This window comes from Aphelocoma coerulescens, unplaced genomic scaffold, assembly GCF_041296385.1.
Source record: "Aphelocoma coerulescens isolate FSJ_1873_10779 unplaced genomic scaffold, UR_Acoe_1.0 HiC_scaffold_325, whole genome shotgun sequence".
Classification (NCBI taxonomy): Eukaryota; Metazoa; Chordata; class Aves; order Passeriformes; family Corvidae; genus Aphelocoma; species Aphelocoma coerulescens.
This window is the reverse complement of record NW_027183669.1, coordinates 103,663-121,920: the sequence shown is the minus strand read 5'-3', so window position 1 is coordinate 121,920 and position 18,258 is coordinate 103,663. Positions and strand designations below refer to the sequence as shown.

General features: G+C 57.4%; 1 protein-coding gene across 1 annotated transcript; it reads right to left on the bottom strand.

Moving 5' to 3' along the window:
- Window positions 1–497: 497 nt before the first annotated feature.
- Window positions 498–16,856, bottom strand: LOC138101533 (serine/threonine-protein kinase LMTK3-like; the record flags this gene model as incomplete). Its single annotated transcript, XM_068999308.1, is given in 12 exon segments — window positions 498–1,139; window positions 2,374–2,517; window positions 3,381–3,505; window positions 6,105–6,189; window positions 7,834–7,988; window positions 8,903–8,985; window positions 9,940–10,060; window positions 10,619–10,686; window positions 11,486–11,537; window positions 11,539–11,616; window positions 14,246–14,376; window positions 16,655–16,856. Coding segments are annotated over 12 exon segments (1,886 nt in total), but the record flags the coding sequence as incomplete, so codon positions are not given.
- Window positions 16,857–18,258: the final 1,402 nt, after the last annotated feature.

The following is an 18,258-nucleotide window of genomic DNA, read 5'->3' as shown; positions in this document are numbered from 1 at the left end:
CCACGGTGCCACCTCTGGGTGACAACGGTGACATCCCTTGACCCAATGATGACCGGTCTTGACCCAACGATGACCCCACTTGACCCAACGATGACCCCTCTTGACCCAACGATGACCGGTCTTGGGTCAGGACCTGCTCTTGGCCCAACGATGACCCATCTTGGGTCAATGTCCGGCCTTGTCCCCATGGGGTCATCTCAAGGGACAAAGGTGACGTCCCTTGGGCCGTTGACCTTGCTTGGGTCAATGATGACCGGTCTTGGCTCAATGCCCAGTCTTGACCCAAGAATGACCCCTCTTGACCCAATGATGACCTTTCTTGGGTCAACAACGGCTGCTCTTGACCCAGCGATGACCCATCCTGGGTCAGTGTCCGGCCTTGTCCCCACGGGGTCATCTCCAACGACAACGGCGACGTCCCTTGGGCCGTTGACCTTTCTTGGGCCAGTGATGACCCCTCTTGACCCAACGCTGACCCCTCTTGACCCAACGCTGACCGCTCTTGACCCAGCGATGCCCCCTCCTGTCTCATTGTCCGGCCTTGCCCCCACGCCGCCGCCGCCGCCGCCGCCGTCCCTCGCGCCACCCTCGACCTCCCCTCCCCCCGCTCGTCCCCACGGCGCCGCCCCCGGCGACAAAACCTCCCCCTCCCCCACGGCCCCCGACGTCCTCGGCGCCCGCCTCGGCCGGCGACCCCCGCTCGGCCCTGAGGGACGAACCGTCCCCTCCTCCGCCGTCCCCCCCCGCCGGGGCCGGCCGGCCGCTCTCCGGGCCGCAGCCGCAGGGCGACGTCGCCGCCGCGGCACCGCCGCGGCACCGGGGGCACCGCGGGAGCGTCCGGGGCGCGGCGAGGGGACAACGCCCGGGGACGCCGGGAGGGCCTTTTGGCACCGCCGATGATGACGTCACCGCCGCCGATGATGACGTCACCCGCCGCCGATGACGACGTCGCCGCCGATGTCACCGCTGCTGCCGTCGCCTCGTGCTCCTCCAGCCGGATGAAATACTCGCTGCCCCCCGAGGGGCTCCGCGCCCCCAGCACCGGCAGCACCCCCGGGGACAGCTCGGGGCCAGCGCCGGCCCCGCGGGCACCGGCCGCGCTCCCACAGGCACTCGAAGGCCAGGCCGCCCCCCCGGCCCTGAGTGACCGTCAGGACGTCCTCAGGGTCCGGCAGCGCCGCCGTGTCCAGCAGCGGGAACGGGGACGGGGGGGGAGGGCGGCGCGGGGGGAGGGGGACGCCGGGGGACCCCCCAGGAGGGCCGAGAGGCGCCGGTGGAGCTGCTCCAGGGTGGGGCGCTGGGCGGGGGGCAGCCAGCAGGACTGCAGCAGGTCAAACCTGGGGACGGCATCGGGGGGTTGGGGGCACATCGGGGGGGGTTTGGGGGGACATTGAGGGGGGGTTGGGGGGGACATTGGGGGGGTTTGGGGGGGTTTGGGGACATTGGGGGGGGTTTGGGGGGACATTGGGGGGGTTGGGGACATTGGGGGGTTGGGGGGATTTGGGGACATTGGGGGGGTTTGGAGACATTGGGGACATGGGGGGGTTTGGGGACATTGGGGGGGTTTGGGGACATGGGGGGGATTGGGGGGGTTTGGGGACATTGGGGGGGTTGGGGGGACATTGGGGGGGTTGGGGACATGAGGGGAGGTTGGGGACATCGGGGGGGTTGGGGACATTGGGGGGTTTGGGGACATCGGGGGGTTTGGGGACATCGGGGGGGGTTGGGGGACGTGGGGCGGAAATTCCCCCGGTGCCCCCCCCCGATGTCCCCAACCCCTCCCGGTTTCCCGCCCATGTCCCCACCCCCCCTCGCTGACCGCCGGTGTCACCCCCCCCTGTCCCCGATGTCCCCTCTGTCCCCCCCATCCCTTCACTGTCCCTCTGTCCCCTCGCTGTCCTTCTGTCCCCTGTCTGTCCCCCTGTCCCCTGTTCGTCCCTCTGTCCCTCTGTCCCCCCCTGTCTGTCCCCCCCCGTCCCCCTGTCCCCTGTCCACCTCCCTGTCCCCTGTTCGTTCCTCTGTCCCCCCCTGTGTCCCCCTGTCCCCCCTGTGTCCCCCTGTCCCCCCTCTGTCCCTCTGTCCATCCCTTGTCCCCCCTCTGTCCCCCTGTCCCCTGTCCATCCCTCCGTCCCCTGTCCATCCCTCTGTCCCCCCTGTCCACCCCCCCTGTCCTCTGTCCCCCCCTCTGTCCCCCCTCTGTCCCCTGTCCGTCCCTCTGTCCCCCAGTCCCCCCGTCCATCCCCCCTGTCCATCCCCCCCTGTCCCCCTGTCCATCCCCCCTGTTCCCCCTCTGTCCCTCCATCCCCCCTGTCCCCCCCCCGTCCCCCCGTCCATCCCCCTGTCCGTCCGTCCGTCCGTCCGTCCGTCCCTCACCAGGGCGGCGGCAGCGCCAGGCGGGGCCGGGGCAGCCCCGGGGGGCGGCGGCTGCGGAGCCTCCCCAGGAGCTCCCGGTCCGACAGGTGGGGGAGGGGCTGCGCCCCCCACTCCAGCAGCTCCCACAGCGTCACCCCCAGCGCCCTGGGGGACACGGGGACACCGCGGTCACCCCCCGGGGTCAGCAGAACCCCCCGGGGTCAGCAGAACCCCCCGGGGTCACCAGAACCCCCCCAGGGTCACCCCCAGGGTCACCAGAACCCCCTCGGGGTCACCAGAACCCCCCCGGGGTCACCCCCAGGGTCACCAGAACCCCCCGGGGTCACCAGAACCCCCTCAGGGTCACCAGAACCCCCCCAGGGTCACCCCCAGAGTCACCAGAACCCCCCCTGGGTCACCAGAACCCCCCCGGGGTCACCAGAACTGCCCTGGGTCACCCCCAGGGTCACCAGAACCCCCCCCAGAGCCACCCCCAGCACCCCAAGGGGACACTGGGGACACCGGGGTCACCCCCTGGGGTCGGTGCCACCTCGGTGTCCCCAAAATGTCCCCGATGCCCCCAAAGGTCCCCAAATATCCCTCAGATGCCCCCAAATGTCCCCAGTGCCCCCCAATTTCCCCCCGGTGTCCCTCTGGTGTCCCCAAATGCCCCCAAAGGTCCCCAAATATCCCCAGTGTCCGCAAATGTCCCCAATTCCCCCCAAATGTCCCCCCGGTGTCCCCCCCAGTGTCCCCAAAGGTCCCCAAATGCCCCCAAATGTCCCCCTGGTGGTCTCCAGATGACCCCAGATGTCCCCAAATGCCCCCAAAGGTCCCCAAATATCCCCCAGATGTCCCCAAATGCCCCCAATTCCCCCCAAATGTCCCCCCAGATGTCCCCAAATGCCCCCCCAATGTCCCCCCAAAGTCCCCGGTGTCCCCCCGGTGTCCCCAAATGCCCCCAAAGCCCCCCAAAGCCCCCCCGTGTCCCCCCAAAGCCCCCCAATGTCCCCCCGGTGTCCCCTGACCAGACGTTGCTCTCTTTGCTCTGCGGTGCCACCTCCAGCGTCCCCCGGGGTCCCTTCGTCACCAGCTCCGGGGCCACCCAGCGCAGCGGCACCAGCGCGCGCTCGGGGGTCACGTAGTAATCCTCCTGCGGGAGGGCCCCAAACGTCCCCAAACGGCCCCAAAACGGCCCCAAACGGCTCCAAACCCCCCCAAAACGGCCCAAAACGGCTCCAAACCGCCCCAAAACGGCCCAAAACGGCTCCAAACCGCCCCAAAACGACCCAAACGGCCCCAAAACGGCCCAAAACGGCTCCAAACCGCCCCAAAACGGCCCAAAACGGCTCCAAACCCTCCCAAAACGGCCCAAAACGGCTCCAAACCGCCCCAAAACGGCCCCAAAACAGCCCAAAACGGCCCCAAACTGCCCCAAACTGCCCCAAAACGGCCCCAAACTGCCCCAAACCGCCCCAAAACGGCCCCAAAATGGCCCAAAACAGCCCCAAAACGACCCAAAACGGCCCCAAACGGCCCAAACCCCCCCAAAACGGCTCCAAACCGCCCCATAACGGCCCAAAACGGCCCCGAACTGCCCCAAACCGCCCCAAAACGGCCCCAAAATGTCCCCAAACTGCCCCAAAACGGCCCCAAACTACCCCAAAACGACCCAAAACAGCCTCAAATGGCCCCAAAATGGCCCAAAACGGCCCCAAATGGCTCCAAAACGGCCCAAAACGGCTCCAAACTGCCCCAAAACGGCCCCAAAACGCCCAAAAATGGCCACAAACAACCCCAAAATGGCCCCAAAACAGCCCAAAACGGCCCAAAACGGCCCCAAAACGGCCTCAAAACGGCCCAAAACAGCCCCAAACCACCCCAAAACGGCCCAAAACCGCCCCAAAATGGCCCCAAACCACCCCAAAACGGCCTCAAATGGCCCCAAAATGGCCCCCCATGGCCTCAAACGGCTGCAAATGGCCCCAATTTTCCCCCAAATTGCCCCAAATCCCCGAAATGCCCGAAATGCCCAATTTTGCCCCAAAGTGCCCCAAACCCCCCGAAATGCCCAATTTTGCCCCAAAGTGCCCCAAATCCCCAAACCCCTCAAAATGCCCAATTTTGCCCCAAAGTGCCCCAAATCCCCGAAATCCTCGAAATGCCCAATTTTGCCCCAAAGTGCCCCAAATTCCCGAAATGCCCGAAATGCCCAATTTTGCCCCAAAGTGCCCCAAACCCCCCGAAATGCCCGAAATGCCCAATTTTGCCCCAAAGCGCCCCAAACCCCCCGAAATGCCCGAAATGCCCAATTTTGCCCCAAAGCGCCCCAAACCCCCGAAATGCCCAATTTTGCCCCAAACCCCCCGAAATGCCTGAAATGCCCAATTTTGCCCCAAAGCGCCCCAAACCCCCCGAAATGCCCGAAATGCCCAATTTTGCCCCAAAGTGCCCCAAACCCCCCGAAATGCCCGAAATCCCCGATTTTGCCCCAAAGTGCCCCAAACCCCCCGAAATGCCCAATTTTGCCCCAAATCCCCGAAATCCCCAAAATGCCCAATTTTGCCCCAAAGTGCCCCAAACCCCCGAAATCCCCAAAATCCCCAATTTTGCCCCAAAGTGCCCCAAACCCCCCAAAATGCCCGAAATGCCCGATTTTGCCCCAAAGTGCCCCAAATCCCCCGAAATGCCCAATTTTGCCCCAAAGCGCCCCAAACCCCCCGAAATGCCCAATTTTGCCCCAAACCCCCCGAAATGCCCGAAATGCCCGATTTTGCCCCAAAGTGCCCCAAATTCCCGAAATGCCCGAAATGCCCAATTTTGCCCCAAAGTGCCCCAAACCCCCCGAAATGCCCAAAATGCCCGATTTTGCCCCAAAGCGCCCCAAACCCCCCGAAATGCCCGAAATGCCCAATTTTGCCCCAAAGCGCCCCAAACCCCCCGAAATGCCCAATTTTGCCCCAAAGTGCCCCAAATTGCCCCAAAATGCCCAATTTTGCCCCAAAGTGCCCCAAATCCCCGAAATGCCCAATTTTGCCCCAAAGTGCCCCAAATTGCCCCAAAATGCCCGATTTTGCCCCAAAGTGCCCCAAACCCCCCGAAATGCCCGAAATGCCCGATTTTGCCCCAAAGTGCCCCAAACCCCCCGAAATGCCCGATTTTGCCCCAAAGCGCCCCAAACCCCCCAAAATGCCCGATTTTGCCCCAAAGCGCCCCAAACCCCCCGAAATGCCCGATTTTGCCCCAAAGCGCCCCAAACCCCCCGAAATGCCCGATTTTTCCCCAAAGCGCCCCAAACCCCCCGAAATGCCCGATTTTGCCCCAAAGCGCCCCAAACCCCCCGAAATGCCCGATTTTGCCCCAAAGCGCCCCAAACCCCCCGAAATGCCCGAAATGCCCGATTTTGCCCCCAAGCGCCCCAAACCCCCCGAAATGCCCGATTTTGCCCCAAAGTGCCCCAAACCCCCCGAAATGCCCGATTTTGCCCCAAAGCGCCCCAAACCCCCCGAAATGCCCGATTTTGCCCCAAAGCGCCCCAAACCCCCCGAAATGCCCGATTTTGCCCCAAAGTGCCCCAAACCCCCCGAAATGCCCGATTTTTCCCCAAAGCGCCCCAAACCCCCCGAAATGCCCGATTTTGCCCCAAAGCGCCCCAAACCCCCCGAAATGCCCGATTTTGCCCCAAAGCGCCCCAAACCCCCCGAAATGCCCGATTTTGCCCCAAAGCGCCCCAAACCCCCCGAAATGCCCACCCGGTAGTTGGCCGGCCCCAGGCCGTAGTCGCCGAGGCGCACGGTCAGCTCCGAGGTCAGCAGAACGTTCCGGAGCGCCAGGTCGCTGCGTTTGGGGCGAAATCCCGGGATTTTGGGAAAATCCCCGCGGCGGGGGGCGGGGGGAGGGGAATGACGGGATTTTGGGGGGAAATGGCGGAATTTTGGGGGAAAATTGGGGAATTTTTGGGGTTTTTGGGGAATTTGGGGGGAAACTTGGGGAATTTGGGGGGGAAATCGGGGAATTTTGGGGAAAAATTTGGGAATTTTGGGGGAAAATTGGGGAATTTTGGGGAAAAATTTGGGGAATTTTGGGGAAAATCGGGGAATTTTGGGGAAAAATCGTGGAATTTTGGGGGAAAATCGGGGAATTTTCGGGGAAAAATCGGGGAATTTTGGGGGGAAATCAGGGAATTTTGGGGGAAAATCGGGGAATTTTCAGGGAAAAATCAGGGAATTTTGGGGGAAAATCGGGGAATTTTGGGGGAAAAAATCGGGGAATTTGGGGAAAATCCCAAAATTTTGGGGGGAAATGCCAGGATTTTGGGGTGGATTTTGGTGGGTTTTTGTGGGGATTTCGGGGATTTTTCTGGGGGTTTTTGTGGGGTGTCGGGAATTTTTGGGGAATTTCGGATCATTTTGGGATCCATCCCATTTTTTGGGGTTAAATCCTGGGATTTCAGGGTTGGTTTTGGGTGGGTTTTGCTGGGATTTGGGGGTTTTAAAATGGGATTTTTTTTGATTTTTGGGGTTTTTTTTTGGTGGGATTTTGCGACTTTTGTCACAGGATTTTCGGGATTTCGGATTTTTTGGGATCCATTCCCTTTTTTGGGTTTAAATCCCGGGATTTTGGGGTCGATTTTGGTGGTTTGGTGGAGGAATTTGAGGGTTTTTAATTGGATTTTTTTGGTGGGATTTTTCCCCAGGATTTTTGGGATTTCGGGATCCACCCCATTTTTGGGGAGGATGAATCCCGGGATTTTGGGGTGGATTTGAGGTTTTTGGAGGTGAATTTGGGGGGGTTTATGGGGATTTTTGTGGGGTTTTTTTCTGGGGGTTTTGGGATTTCTTGGAGTTGGGGTTTTTTTGGGATCTCTCCCGGATTTTGGGGCAGATTTGAGGTTTTTGGGGGAGTTTATGGGGATTTTTGTGGCTTTTTTTCTGGGGATTTTGGGATTTCTTGGAGTTGGGTTTTTTTTGGGATCTCTCCCGGATTTTGGGGTGGATTTGAGGTTTTTTTGGGGCGGATTTGAGGTTTTTTGGAGGTGAATTTGGGGGGGGTTATGGGATTTTTGTGGGTTTTTTTCTGGGGATTTTGGGATTTCTTGGAGTTGGGTTTTTTTGGGATCTCTCCTGGATTTTGGGGCGGATTTGAGGTTTTGGGGCGGATTTGAGGTTTTTTTGGGGTGGATTTGAGGTTTTTTTGGAGGTGAATTTCGGGGGGTTTATGGGGATTTTTGTGGGTTTTTTTCTGGGGATTTTGGGATTTCTTGGAGTTGGGTTTTTTTGGGATCTCTCCCGGATTTTGGGGCGGATTGAGGTTTTTTGGGGGCGGATTTGAGGTTTTTTTGGGGTGGATTTGAGGTTTTTTGGAGGTGATTTTGGGGGGGTTTATGGGGATTTTTGTGGGTTTTTTTCTGGGGATTTTGGGATTTCTTGGAGTTGGGTTTTTTTGGGATCTCTCCCGGATTTTGGGGCGGATTGGAGGTACCTGTGCACGAAGCCGTGGCGGTGCAGGTGCCGCAGCCCCCGGGTGACCTCGAGGGCCAAACGCTGCAGGGTCCCCAAATCGCGGGGGGGCAGCGGGGGGGGCGCCGCCCCTCCCCCCTCCCCTCGCTGAGCCCGCAGGTAACGCTTCAGATCCCCCTGGGGGGGCCAGAAAAACCCCAAAATCACCCCAAAAACCCTGAAAAAGCACCCCGGAAAACCCCCAAAACCACCCTGAAACCCCCCCCGCCAAAAAAAACCCCAAAATCACCCCAAAAACCCTGAAAAAGCACCCCGGAAACCCCCCAAAACCACCCTGAAAACCCCCAAAAACACCCAAAACAAGAACCCCCCCCCCCCAAAATCCCCCCAAATCCCCTCCAGAACGCCCCCAAATCCCCTTAAATTCCCCCCAAAATCCCCAAAAATCTCCCCAAATCCCCCCAAATCCCAAATCCCCTCGGAGATGCCCCCAGACCCCTGAAATTCCCCCAAAATCCCCCCAAAATCTCCCCAAATCTCCAAAATCCCCCCCAATCCCCTCGGGGATGCCTCCAAACCCCCCAAAATTCCCCAAAAATCCCCCCAAAATCTCCCCAAAATCCCCCCAAATCCCCTCCAGGACGCCCCCAAACCCCCCAAAATCCCCCAAAATCCCCCCAAAATCTCCCCAAAATCCCCCCAAATCCCTTCCAGGACGCCCCCAAACCCCCCAAAATCCCCCAAAATTCCCCCAAAATCTCCCCAAAATCCCCCCAAAATCCCCCCAAATCCCCCAAACCCCCCCAAAATCTCCCCAAAATCCCCCCAAAATCCCCTCCGGGATGCCCCCAAACCCCCCAAAATCCCCCCAAATCCCCCAAACCCCCCCCAAAATCTCCCCAAAATACCCCCAAATCCCCTCCAGGACGCCCCCAAACCCCCCAAAATCCCCCCAAATTCCCCAAAAATCCCCCCAAAATCTCCCCAAAATCCCCCAAATCCCCTCCAGGACGCCCCCAAATCCCCCCAAATCCCCCCAAACCCCCCAAAACCCCCCAAAACCCCCCAAATTGCCCGAAGCCCGCAGTCACCATCTGGCAGTACTCCATCACCAGCAGCAGGGGGCGCTCCCGGCACCCGCCCAGGCAGCGCAGGAGGTTCGGGTGCCGCAGGGTCTGGAAGGGACAAAAAAGGGCGGAATTCACCCCAAAAACGGGACCCGGCGGGGCGGGGCGGGGCCGGGGGGGCTGGGGGAGGGAATTTGGGGCTCCTTGGGAGGGGTTTTGGGTGGGGTTGGGGGATTTTGGGGGGATTTGGGGGAAATTCGGGGGGATTTGGGGGAGGATTTGGGGGATTTTGGGGGAAATTCGGGGGGATTTTGGGGGGGATTTGGGGGAAATTCGGGGGGATTTGGGGGAAATTCGGGGGATTTTGGGGGGTTTGGGGTCCTTGAAGGGGTCTTGGGGGGTCTGGAGGAGTTTTGGGGGAGGGGATTTGGGGTTCCCCGGTGGATTTTGGGGCTATTTTGGGGGATCCCCGGTGGATTTTGGGGTTCCCAGGTGGATTTGGGGTTCCCAGGTGGATTTTGGGGCTCCCAGGTGGATTTTGGGGCTATTTTGGGGTTCCCAGGTGGATTTGGGGTTCCCAGGTGGATTTTGGGGCTCCCAGGTGGATTTTGGGGCTATTTTGGGGTTCCCAGGTGGATTTGGGGTTCCCAGGTGGATTTTGGGGCTCCCAGGTGGATTTGGGGCTCTTTTGTGGTTCCCAGGTGGATTTTGGGGCTATTTTGGGCTCTTTTGGGGCTCCCAGGTGGATTTTGGGGCTATTTTGGGCTCTTTTGGGGCTCCCAGGGTGGATTTTGGGGCTCTTTTGGGGCTCCCAGGTGGATTTTGGGGCTATTTTGGGGCTCCCAGGTGGATTTTGGGGCTCCCAGGTGGATTTGGGCTCTTTTGTGGTTCCCAGGTGGATTTTGGGGCTATTTTGGGCTCTTTTGGGGCTCCCAGGTGGATTTTGGGGCTCCCCGGTGGATTTTGGGGCTATTTTGGGCTATTTTGGGGGTTCCCTGGTGGATTTTGGGGCTCCCCGGTGGATTTGGGGCTGTTTTGGGCCGTTTTGGGGCCGTTTCGGTACCTGTAGGGTTCGGCCTCGGCCAGGAACCGCCTCCTCTCGGGGGTCCCGGCCCCCGCCCGCAGCTCCTTCACCACCACCTGGGCGGGCCCGGGGCCCCCCCGCAGCTCCCCCAAAATCACCTGGGGGGGCCCAGGGGGGTCAGGATCCCCAAAAAGCCAAAATCCGCCCCCCCAAAAACCCCCAAAAAGCAACAAAAAGGTTAAAATGCCCCTCAAAATCCCGAGAAAAATCCAAAAGATCGAGGGAAAACCCCATGAAAACCCCACAAAAAAACCCGAATTTCTCCCCAAAATCACCTGGGGAGGGGGGGCGGGGGGGTCGCGATGCCAAAAAGCCAAAATTTCCCCCAAAAAACCCCACAAAACCCCGCGAAAAATCAAGAAAAAACCATAAAAACCCATAACCCCCCCCCCCCCCCAAATCCCAAAATTCCCCCAAATTTCCTCCAGGACTCCTCAAAATCCCCCCAAAATCCCCAAATTCCACCCAAATCCCCCCCAAAATTCCCAAATTTCCCCCCAAAACCCCGCCGGGATCCCTCCAAATTCCCGAAAATCCCCCAAAATTCCCCCCAAACCTCCCCGAATGCCCCGAATTTCGCCCCAAAATCCCCGAATTTCGCCCCAAAACCCCCGAATTTCCGCCCGGAATTCCCGGAATTCCCGGAATTCCCGAACCTTCCCGAACCAGCCGGTGCCGATCTCCTGCAGGAAGCTGAGCTGCTGCCGCCGCAGCGCCGGGGGGGCTGCAAAAAAACCCAAAATCCCGATTTTTCACCCCAAAATCCCCACTTTCCACCCCCAAATCCCGACTTTCCGCCCCAAAATCCCGATTTTCCACCCCCAAATCCCGATTTTTCACCCCAAAATCCCGACTTTTCCCTCCAAAATCCCGACTTTCCACCCTAAAATCCTGATTTTTCACCCCAAAATCCCGACTTTCCACCCCAAAAATCCCAAATTTTCCCCCAACCCCCCAAAATCCCAAATTTCCGCCCCCAATCCCCCAAAATCCCAATTTTCCTCCCCCAAATCCCTTTTCCCCCCATTTCCCCTCATTTTCCCACCCCAAAATCCCAATTTTTTCCCATTTCCCCCCAAAAATCCCAAATTCCCCCCCGATCCCCCCCAAATCCCGATTTTCCCACCCCAAAATCCCAAATCTTTCCCATTTCCCCTCCAACCCCGGATTTTTACCCCTCAACCTCCAAAAATCCCGATTTCCCCCCCCAATTTCCCCCCTCAAATTCCAAATTTTCCCGCCCCAAACCCATCAAAATCCCGATTTTCCCCCCAAAATCCCATTTCTCCTCCCCCAAATCCCGTTCTTCCCCAAATTTCCCAAATTTCCCATTTTTCCCCCCATTTTCCCAACGCGGGGAAACCCCAAATTCCCCTTTTGATCCCATTCCCGCCCCCCCCCCAAATCCCATTTTTGCCCCGTTTTTGGCCGCTTTTCCCCCATTTCCCGCCGGCTTTTCCCCCTTTTCCCGTTTTTTTCCCCGTTTTTCCCGATTTTCCCCTTTTTCCGCCCATTTTCCCTACCCGGGGGGGGCCCGGGGGGCTCCAGGGGCACCACGAACACCTCGGGGGGGGGGGGAGGGGGACGAGGAGGAGTCCTCGGGGGGGGGCGAGAAATCCCCGGAATCCTCGTCCCCCTCGGGGTTCTCGAACTCCTGCGGGCGAAATTCGGGAATTTCGGGAATTTGGGGAATTTTGGGGAATTTTGGGGAATTTTGGGGAATTTTTCTGAATTTTTTGGGGCTTTTTTGAGGCTTTTTGGGGGCTTTTTGGAGGCATTTTTGGGGTGTTTTCCAGGCATTTTTGGGGGGTTCTCAAACTCCTGCGGGTGAAATTCAGGAATTTGGGGAAAAATTGGGAAATTTGGGAATTTTGAGGAATTTTTGGGAATTTTTCTGAATTTTTCGGGATTTTTGGGGCATTTTTGGGGATTTTTTGGGGCATTTTTGGGGATTTTTTGAGGCATTTTGGGGCGTTTTCCAGGCATTTTTGGGGGGTTCTCAAACTCCTGCGGGTGAAATTCAGGAATTTGGGGAATTTGGGGAATTTTGGGGAATTTTGGGGAATTTTTCTGAATTTTTAGGAATTTTTGGAGGCATTTTTGGGGGAATTTAGGGAATTTTTGGAGGATTGGGGGTGAAATTCCCAGAATCCTCGTCCCCCTCGGGGTTCCCGAACTCCTGCGGGCGAAATTCGGGAAGATCGGGAATTTTGGGGAATTTTTGGGAATTTTGGGGAATTTTTCGGATTTTTTCTGAATTTTTGGGGAATTTTTTGAGGCCTTTTTGGGGGGATTTTTGGAGGATTTGGGGTGAAATCCCCGGAATCCTCATCCCCCTCGGGGTTCTCGAATTCCTGCGGGAGAAATTCGGGAATTTTGGGGATTTTTCCAGAAGTTTTGGGAATTTTGGGGAATTTTGAGGAATTTTGGGGAGTTTTTGAGAGTTTTTTGGGAGTTTTTTGGAATTTTTTGTGATTTTTTTTTTTTGGATTTTTGGGGAGGATTTTGGGGTGGATTTGGGGTTTTTTGGGTGATTTCTGCAGGGTTTTTTTGGGGTGGATCTGGGGGTTTTTGGGGGATTTTGGGTTTTTTTTGGGGGGGGATCCGAGGTTTTTTGGGGGTTTTTTTGGGGTGAATCCGGGGTTTTTTGGGGTGGTTTTTGGGGTGGATCCAGGGTTGTTTTTGGGGTTTTTGGGGTTGTTTTTTGGGTGAATCCGGGGTTTTGGGGGTGGTGTTTGGGGTGGATCCGGGGATTTTCTGGGGCTGTTTTTGGGGTGGATCCAGGGTTTTTTGGGGGTGGTTTTTGGGGTGGATCCGGGGCTGTTTTTGGGTTGTTTTGGGGGTTGTTTTCGGGGTGGTTTTGGGGGTGTTTTTGGGGTGGTTTTTGGGGTGAATCCGGGGTTGGTTTTGGGGTGGGTTTTGGGGTTGTTTTTGGGGTGAGTCCAGGGTTTTTGGGGTGAATCCAGGGGGTTTTGGGGGTTGTTTTTGGGGGTGGTTTTAGGGGTGGTTTTTGGGGTGAATCCAGGGTTTTTGGGGGTTGTTTATGGGGAGGATCTGGCGTTTTTTGGGGGGGATTTTTGGGGTGGTTTTTGGGGTGAATCCAGGGGTTTTGGGGTTGTTTTTGGGGTTGTTTTTGGGGTGAATCCAGGGGTTTTGGGGTAGTTTTTGGGGTGTTTTTTGGGGGTGGTTTTCGGGTTGTTTTTGGGGTGAATCCAGGGGTTTTGGGGTAGTTTTGGGGGTGGTTTTTGGGGGGGATTTTTGGGGTGAATCCAGGGGTTTTTGGCGTGGTTTTTGGGGTTGTTTTTGGGGGTTGTTTTTGGGGTGAATCCAGGGGTTTTGGGGGTTGTTTTTGGGGTGAATCCAGGGGTTTTGGGGGTGGTTTTTGGGGGGATTTTTGGGGTTGTTTTTGGGGTGAGTCTGGGGGTTTTTGGGGTGGTTTTTGGGGTTGTTTTTGGGGTGAATCCAGGGGTTTCGGGGTGGTTTTCGGGGTTGTTTTTGGGGTGAATCCAGGGGTTTTGGGGGTGGTTTTTGGGGGGGATTTTTGGGGTTGTTTTTGGGGTGAATCCAGGGGTTTTTGGCGTGGTTTTTGGGGTTGTTTTTGGGGTGAATCCAGGGGTTTTGGGGTGGTTTCGGGGTGGTTTTTGGGGTTGTTTTTGGGGTGAATCCAGGGGTTTTGGGGGTTGTTTTTGGGGTGAATCCAGGGGTTTTGGGGGTGGTTTTTGGGGGGATTTTTGGGGTTGTTTTTGGGGTGAGTCCGGGGGTTTTTGGGGTGGTTTTCGGGGTTGTTTTTGGGGTGAATCCAGGGGTTTTGGGGGTGGTTTTTGGGGGGATTTTTGGGGTTGTTTTTGGGGTGAGTCTGGGGGTTTTTGGGGTGGTTTTTGGGGTTGTTTTTGGGGTGAATCCAGGGGTTTTGGGGGTTGTTTTTGGGGTGAATCCAGGGGTTTTGGGGGTGGTTTTTGGGGGGATTTTTGGGGTTGTTTTTGGGGTGAGTCTGGGGGTTTTTGGGGTGGTTTTTGGGGTTGTTTTTGGGGTGAATCCAGGGGTTTCGGGGTGGTTTTCGGGGTTGTTTTTGGGGTGAATCCAGGGGTTTTGGGGGTGGTTTTTGGGGGGATTTTTTGGGTTGTTTTTGGGGTGAGTCTGGGGGTTTTTGGGGTGGTTTTCGGGGTTGTTTTTGGGGTGAATCCAGGGGTTTTTGGGGTGGTTTTGGGGGGGATTTTTGGGGTTGTTTTTGGGGTGAATTCAGGGGTTTTCGGGGTGGTTTCGGGGTGTTTTTGGGGCCGCACCTTGAAGCCCAGGTGGCCGCGCTTGCAGCACAGGCAGGTGAGGAGGAGGAGGACGAAGGCCACGAGCCCCGAGCACGAGAGCAGCAGCGCGGCCCAGGGCGGGGGCGGCCCCCGGCCCGCGGGAGCGGCGCCTGCGGAAACGGGCGGGAAAACGGCGATTTTGGGCAAAAACGGGGCCGGAACGGGGCCGGAACGGGGGGGGGGGGGGGGAAATGGGGGGATGGACACGGGGGTGGACACGGGGGGGATGGACACGGGGATGGACGGACGGACGGACATGGGGATGGACAGACGGACATGGGGATGGACACGGGGGTGGACACGGGGATGGACGGACAGACGGACACGGGGTGGATGGACAGACACGGGGATGGACAGACGGACATGGGGATGGACACGGGGGTGGACACGGGGGTGGACGGACGGGCATGGGGATCGATGGACGGACATGGGGGATGGACAGACGGACACGGGGCTGGATGGACAGATGGACACGGGGATGGACACAGGTGGACACGGGGGTGGACACAGGGATGGATGGACGGACGGACGTGGGGATGGATGGACGGACACGGGGATGGACACAGGGATGGATGGACAGATGGACACGGGGATAAAGGGACAGCTGGACAGACGGACACGGGCTGGACACGGGGCTGGACGGACAGATGGACACGGGGCTGGACATGGGGATGGACACGGGGATGGACGGATGGACATGGGGATGGATGGACGGACGGACACGGGGCTGGAGACGGGGGTGGACAGACGGACACGGGGATGGACGGACGGACACGGGGATAAAGGGACAGCCGGACAGACGGACACGGGCTGGACACGGGGCTGGACGGACAGACGGACACGGGGATGGACAGACAGACACAGGGATGGACACGGGGCTGGACACGGGGCTGGATGGACAGACGGACACGGGGATGGATGGATGGACGGAAGGACAGACACGGGGCTGGCTGGATAAAGGGACGGACACAGGGACGGACAGACGGACAGAGGGCTGGAGGGACGGACGGACACGGGGATGGACACGGGGATGGACACGGGGCTGGACGGACAGACGGACACGGGGATGGACGCTGGGATGGACACGGGGATGGAGGGACAGACGGACATGGGGATGGACATGGAGATGGATGGACGGACGGACACGGGGAGGGACAGACGGACACGGGGATGGACACGGGGATGGATGGACAGACGGACACGGGGACAGACAGACGGACAGAGGAATAAAATGACCAATGGCCTGAATGATCAATAACCGATAACTGATAACTGATAATCAATAACTGATAACTGATACCCGATAAATGATAACTGATAACCGGTAACTGATAATTGATAATCAATAATTGATAACCGATAACTGATAACCAATAATCAAAAACCCATAACTGATAATCAATAACCGATAACTGATCATTGATAATCAATAACTGATAACTGATAACAGATAACCGATGTCTGATAACTAATAATCAATAGCTGATAAATGATAACAAATAACTGATAACTGATAACTGATAACCAATAAATGATAACTGGTAACCAATAATGGATAACCAATAAATGTTAACTGATAGCTGATAACTGATAACCGATAACTAATAACTGATAACTGATAACCGATAATTGATAACCGATAACGGATAACCAATAAATGATAACCGATAACCGATAATGGATAACCAATAAATGATAACTGATAACAGCAGATAACTGATAACTGATACCAGATAACTGATAATCGGTAACCAATAACTGATAACAGATAACTGATAACTGATAGCCGATAACTGATAGCAGATCACTAACAACCAATAACAACCAATAACTGATAACTGATGCCTTAATGCCGGTAACTGATAACCAATAACTGATAACCAATACCACTAACCAGTAACAGATAACCAGGAACCGATAACCGATAACAGACAAGTGATAAGCGACAGCTGATAATTGATAACAGATAACCGATAACAGACGAGTGATAACCGACAACTGATAATCGATAACAGATAACTGATAACCAGTGACAGACAGCCAATGACCGATAAGAGATAACCGAGAGCAGATAACGAAAAAACCGATAACAGATAACCAATAGGAGATAACCGATAACCGATAACAGATAACCGATAACCATAGGAGATAACCAATAACAGATAACCGATAGGAGATAACTGATAACAGATAACCGATAACCGATAACCGATAGGAGATAACTGAAAACAGATAACCGATAACCAATAGGAGATAACAGATAACCGATAACCGATAGGAGATAACTGATAACCGATAACCGATAACAGATAACCGAAAACAGATAACTGATAACCGATAGGAGATAACCGAAAACAGATAACCGATAACCGATAGGAGACAACCGACAACCGATAACAGATAACCGATAGGAGATACCCGATAAGCGATAACCGATAACCGATAGGAGATAACCGATACCCGATAAGCGATAACCGATAGGAGATAACGCCCGGACATCCGGACCCCCGTCCGTCCGTCCGTCCGTCCGTCCGCACTCACCGCGGGCCGGGGGCGCCCCCAGCGCTCCGGGGGGTCCCAGCGAGGCCATGGCCGCCAGCAGCAGCGGGGGGAGGGGCGGCAGCGGGGGGAGGGGCAGCGGGGGGAGGGGCAGCGGGGGGAGGGGCGGCCCCGCCCTCCTCATCCCCACCCCGGACCCCTCCTCGGGTTATTTTTTTGGGAGGGGGGGGGGAGGGGTCAGTGAGGACCCCCCGGGGGGGGAGGGGAGGGTGGGGAGGGGGGGGGGAGGGGAGGGATGGGGCATGGTGGGGGGAGGGGGGGAAAGGGGGGGGAAAATGGGGAGTAAAAGGAGGAAAAATGGAGAAAAAAGGGGGGGGATTGAAGGGGGGGGAAGGAGGAAAAAATGGGGAGAAAAGGGAAATTTAAGAGGGGGAAATGAGGAGAAAAAAGGGAATTTGAGGGAGAAAGAGGAGGGGAAAGGGAGAATTTAAGGAGGGGAAAAGGAGGAAAAATGGGGGAAAAAAGGAGGAAAAAAGGGCAATTTAAGGAGGGGAAAATGGGGAAAGAAGGGAATTTACGGGGGGATTTCGGGGGGGGCGAAGGGGAATTTAAAGGAGGGGAAATGGGGGAAAAAAAGGGGGAAAACGAAGAAAAAAGAGAGGAAACCCGGGGATTTCGGGGGGGGGGATTTAAGGGGGGGACAAAGAGGGGGGGTTGAAAAAAGGGGCGGGGGTCGCGCGGGGGGGGCGACAAAAGGTGGGGGGGGGTCCCGGGGGGGTCCCCGGGTGCGGAGGCGGCCGAGGCGCCGCTGTCGCGACCGATCGGGACCGACGGCGACCCCCCCCCCACCCTCCCGGACCCCCCCCGAGCCCCTCCAAATGGTCCCGCCCAGCCCGGAGCCGGCGCTGATTGGCGGAGGCGGCTGTCAATCAACGGGAGAAGGGGCGGGGCGGGGCGATGCAGGAGGTTGTCATGGCAACGGGGGACGGGGATGGGGATGGGGGATTTTGGGGGGATTTTGGGGGAGTTCGAGGTGGATTTTGGGGGGATTAGGGGGGATTTTGGGGGGATTCTTGAGGGGTATTGGGGACATTGGGGACATTGAAGGGACAATGGGGAGATTGACGGAATTTCGAGGGACATTGGGGGGGATTTTGGGGGAATTTGGAGGGATTTGGGGGAGTTTTGGGGGGTATTGGGGACACTGGGGGACATGGTGGGGGGTACACGGAGCCGACCCCTCCGCGCGTCTCCGCCACACGCGGGACACTTGGGGACACCCCTGGACAGGTGCGCGACGCTGCAGGGTCCCCCAATGTCCCCGAAATGTCCCCAAAGTCCCCAAAAAGTCCCCAAAAGCCCCCCCAATGTCCCCCCGCTCTGCTCGGAGGACCCCGCGCTGCCCCCCTCCCTCAGGGAAAGATGGCGGCGCCCTGCGCGGCCGCTCCTCATCTCTATGGTTCCCCCGCCGCGCGTTCCCATTGGCTGGCGGG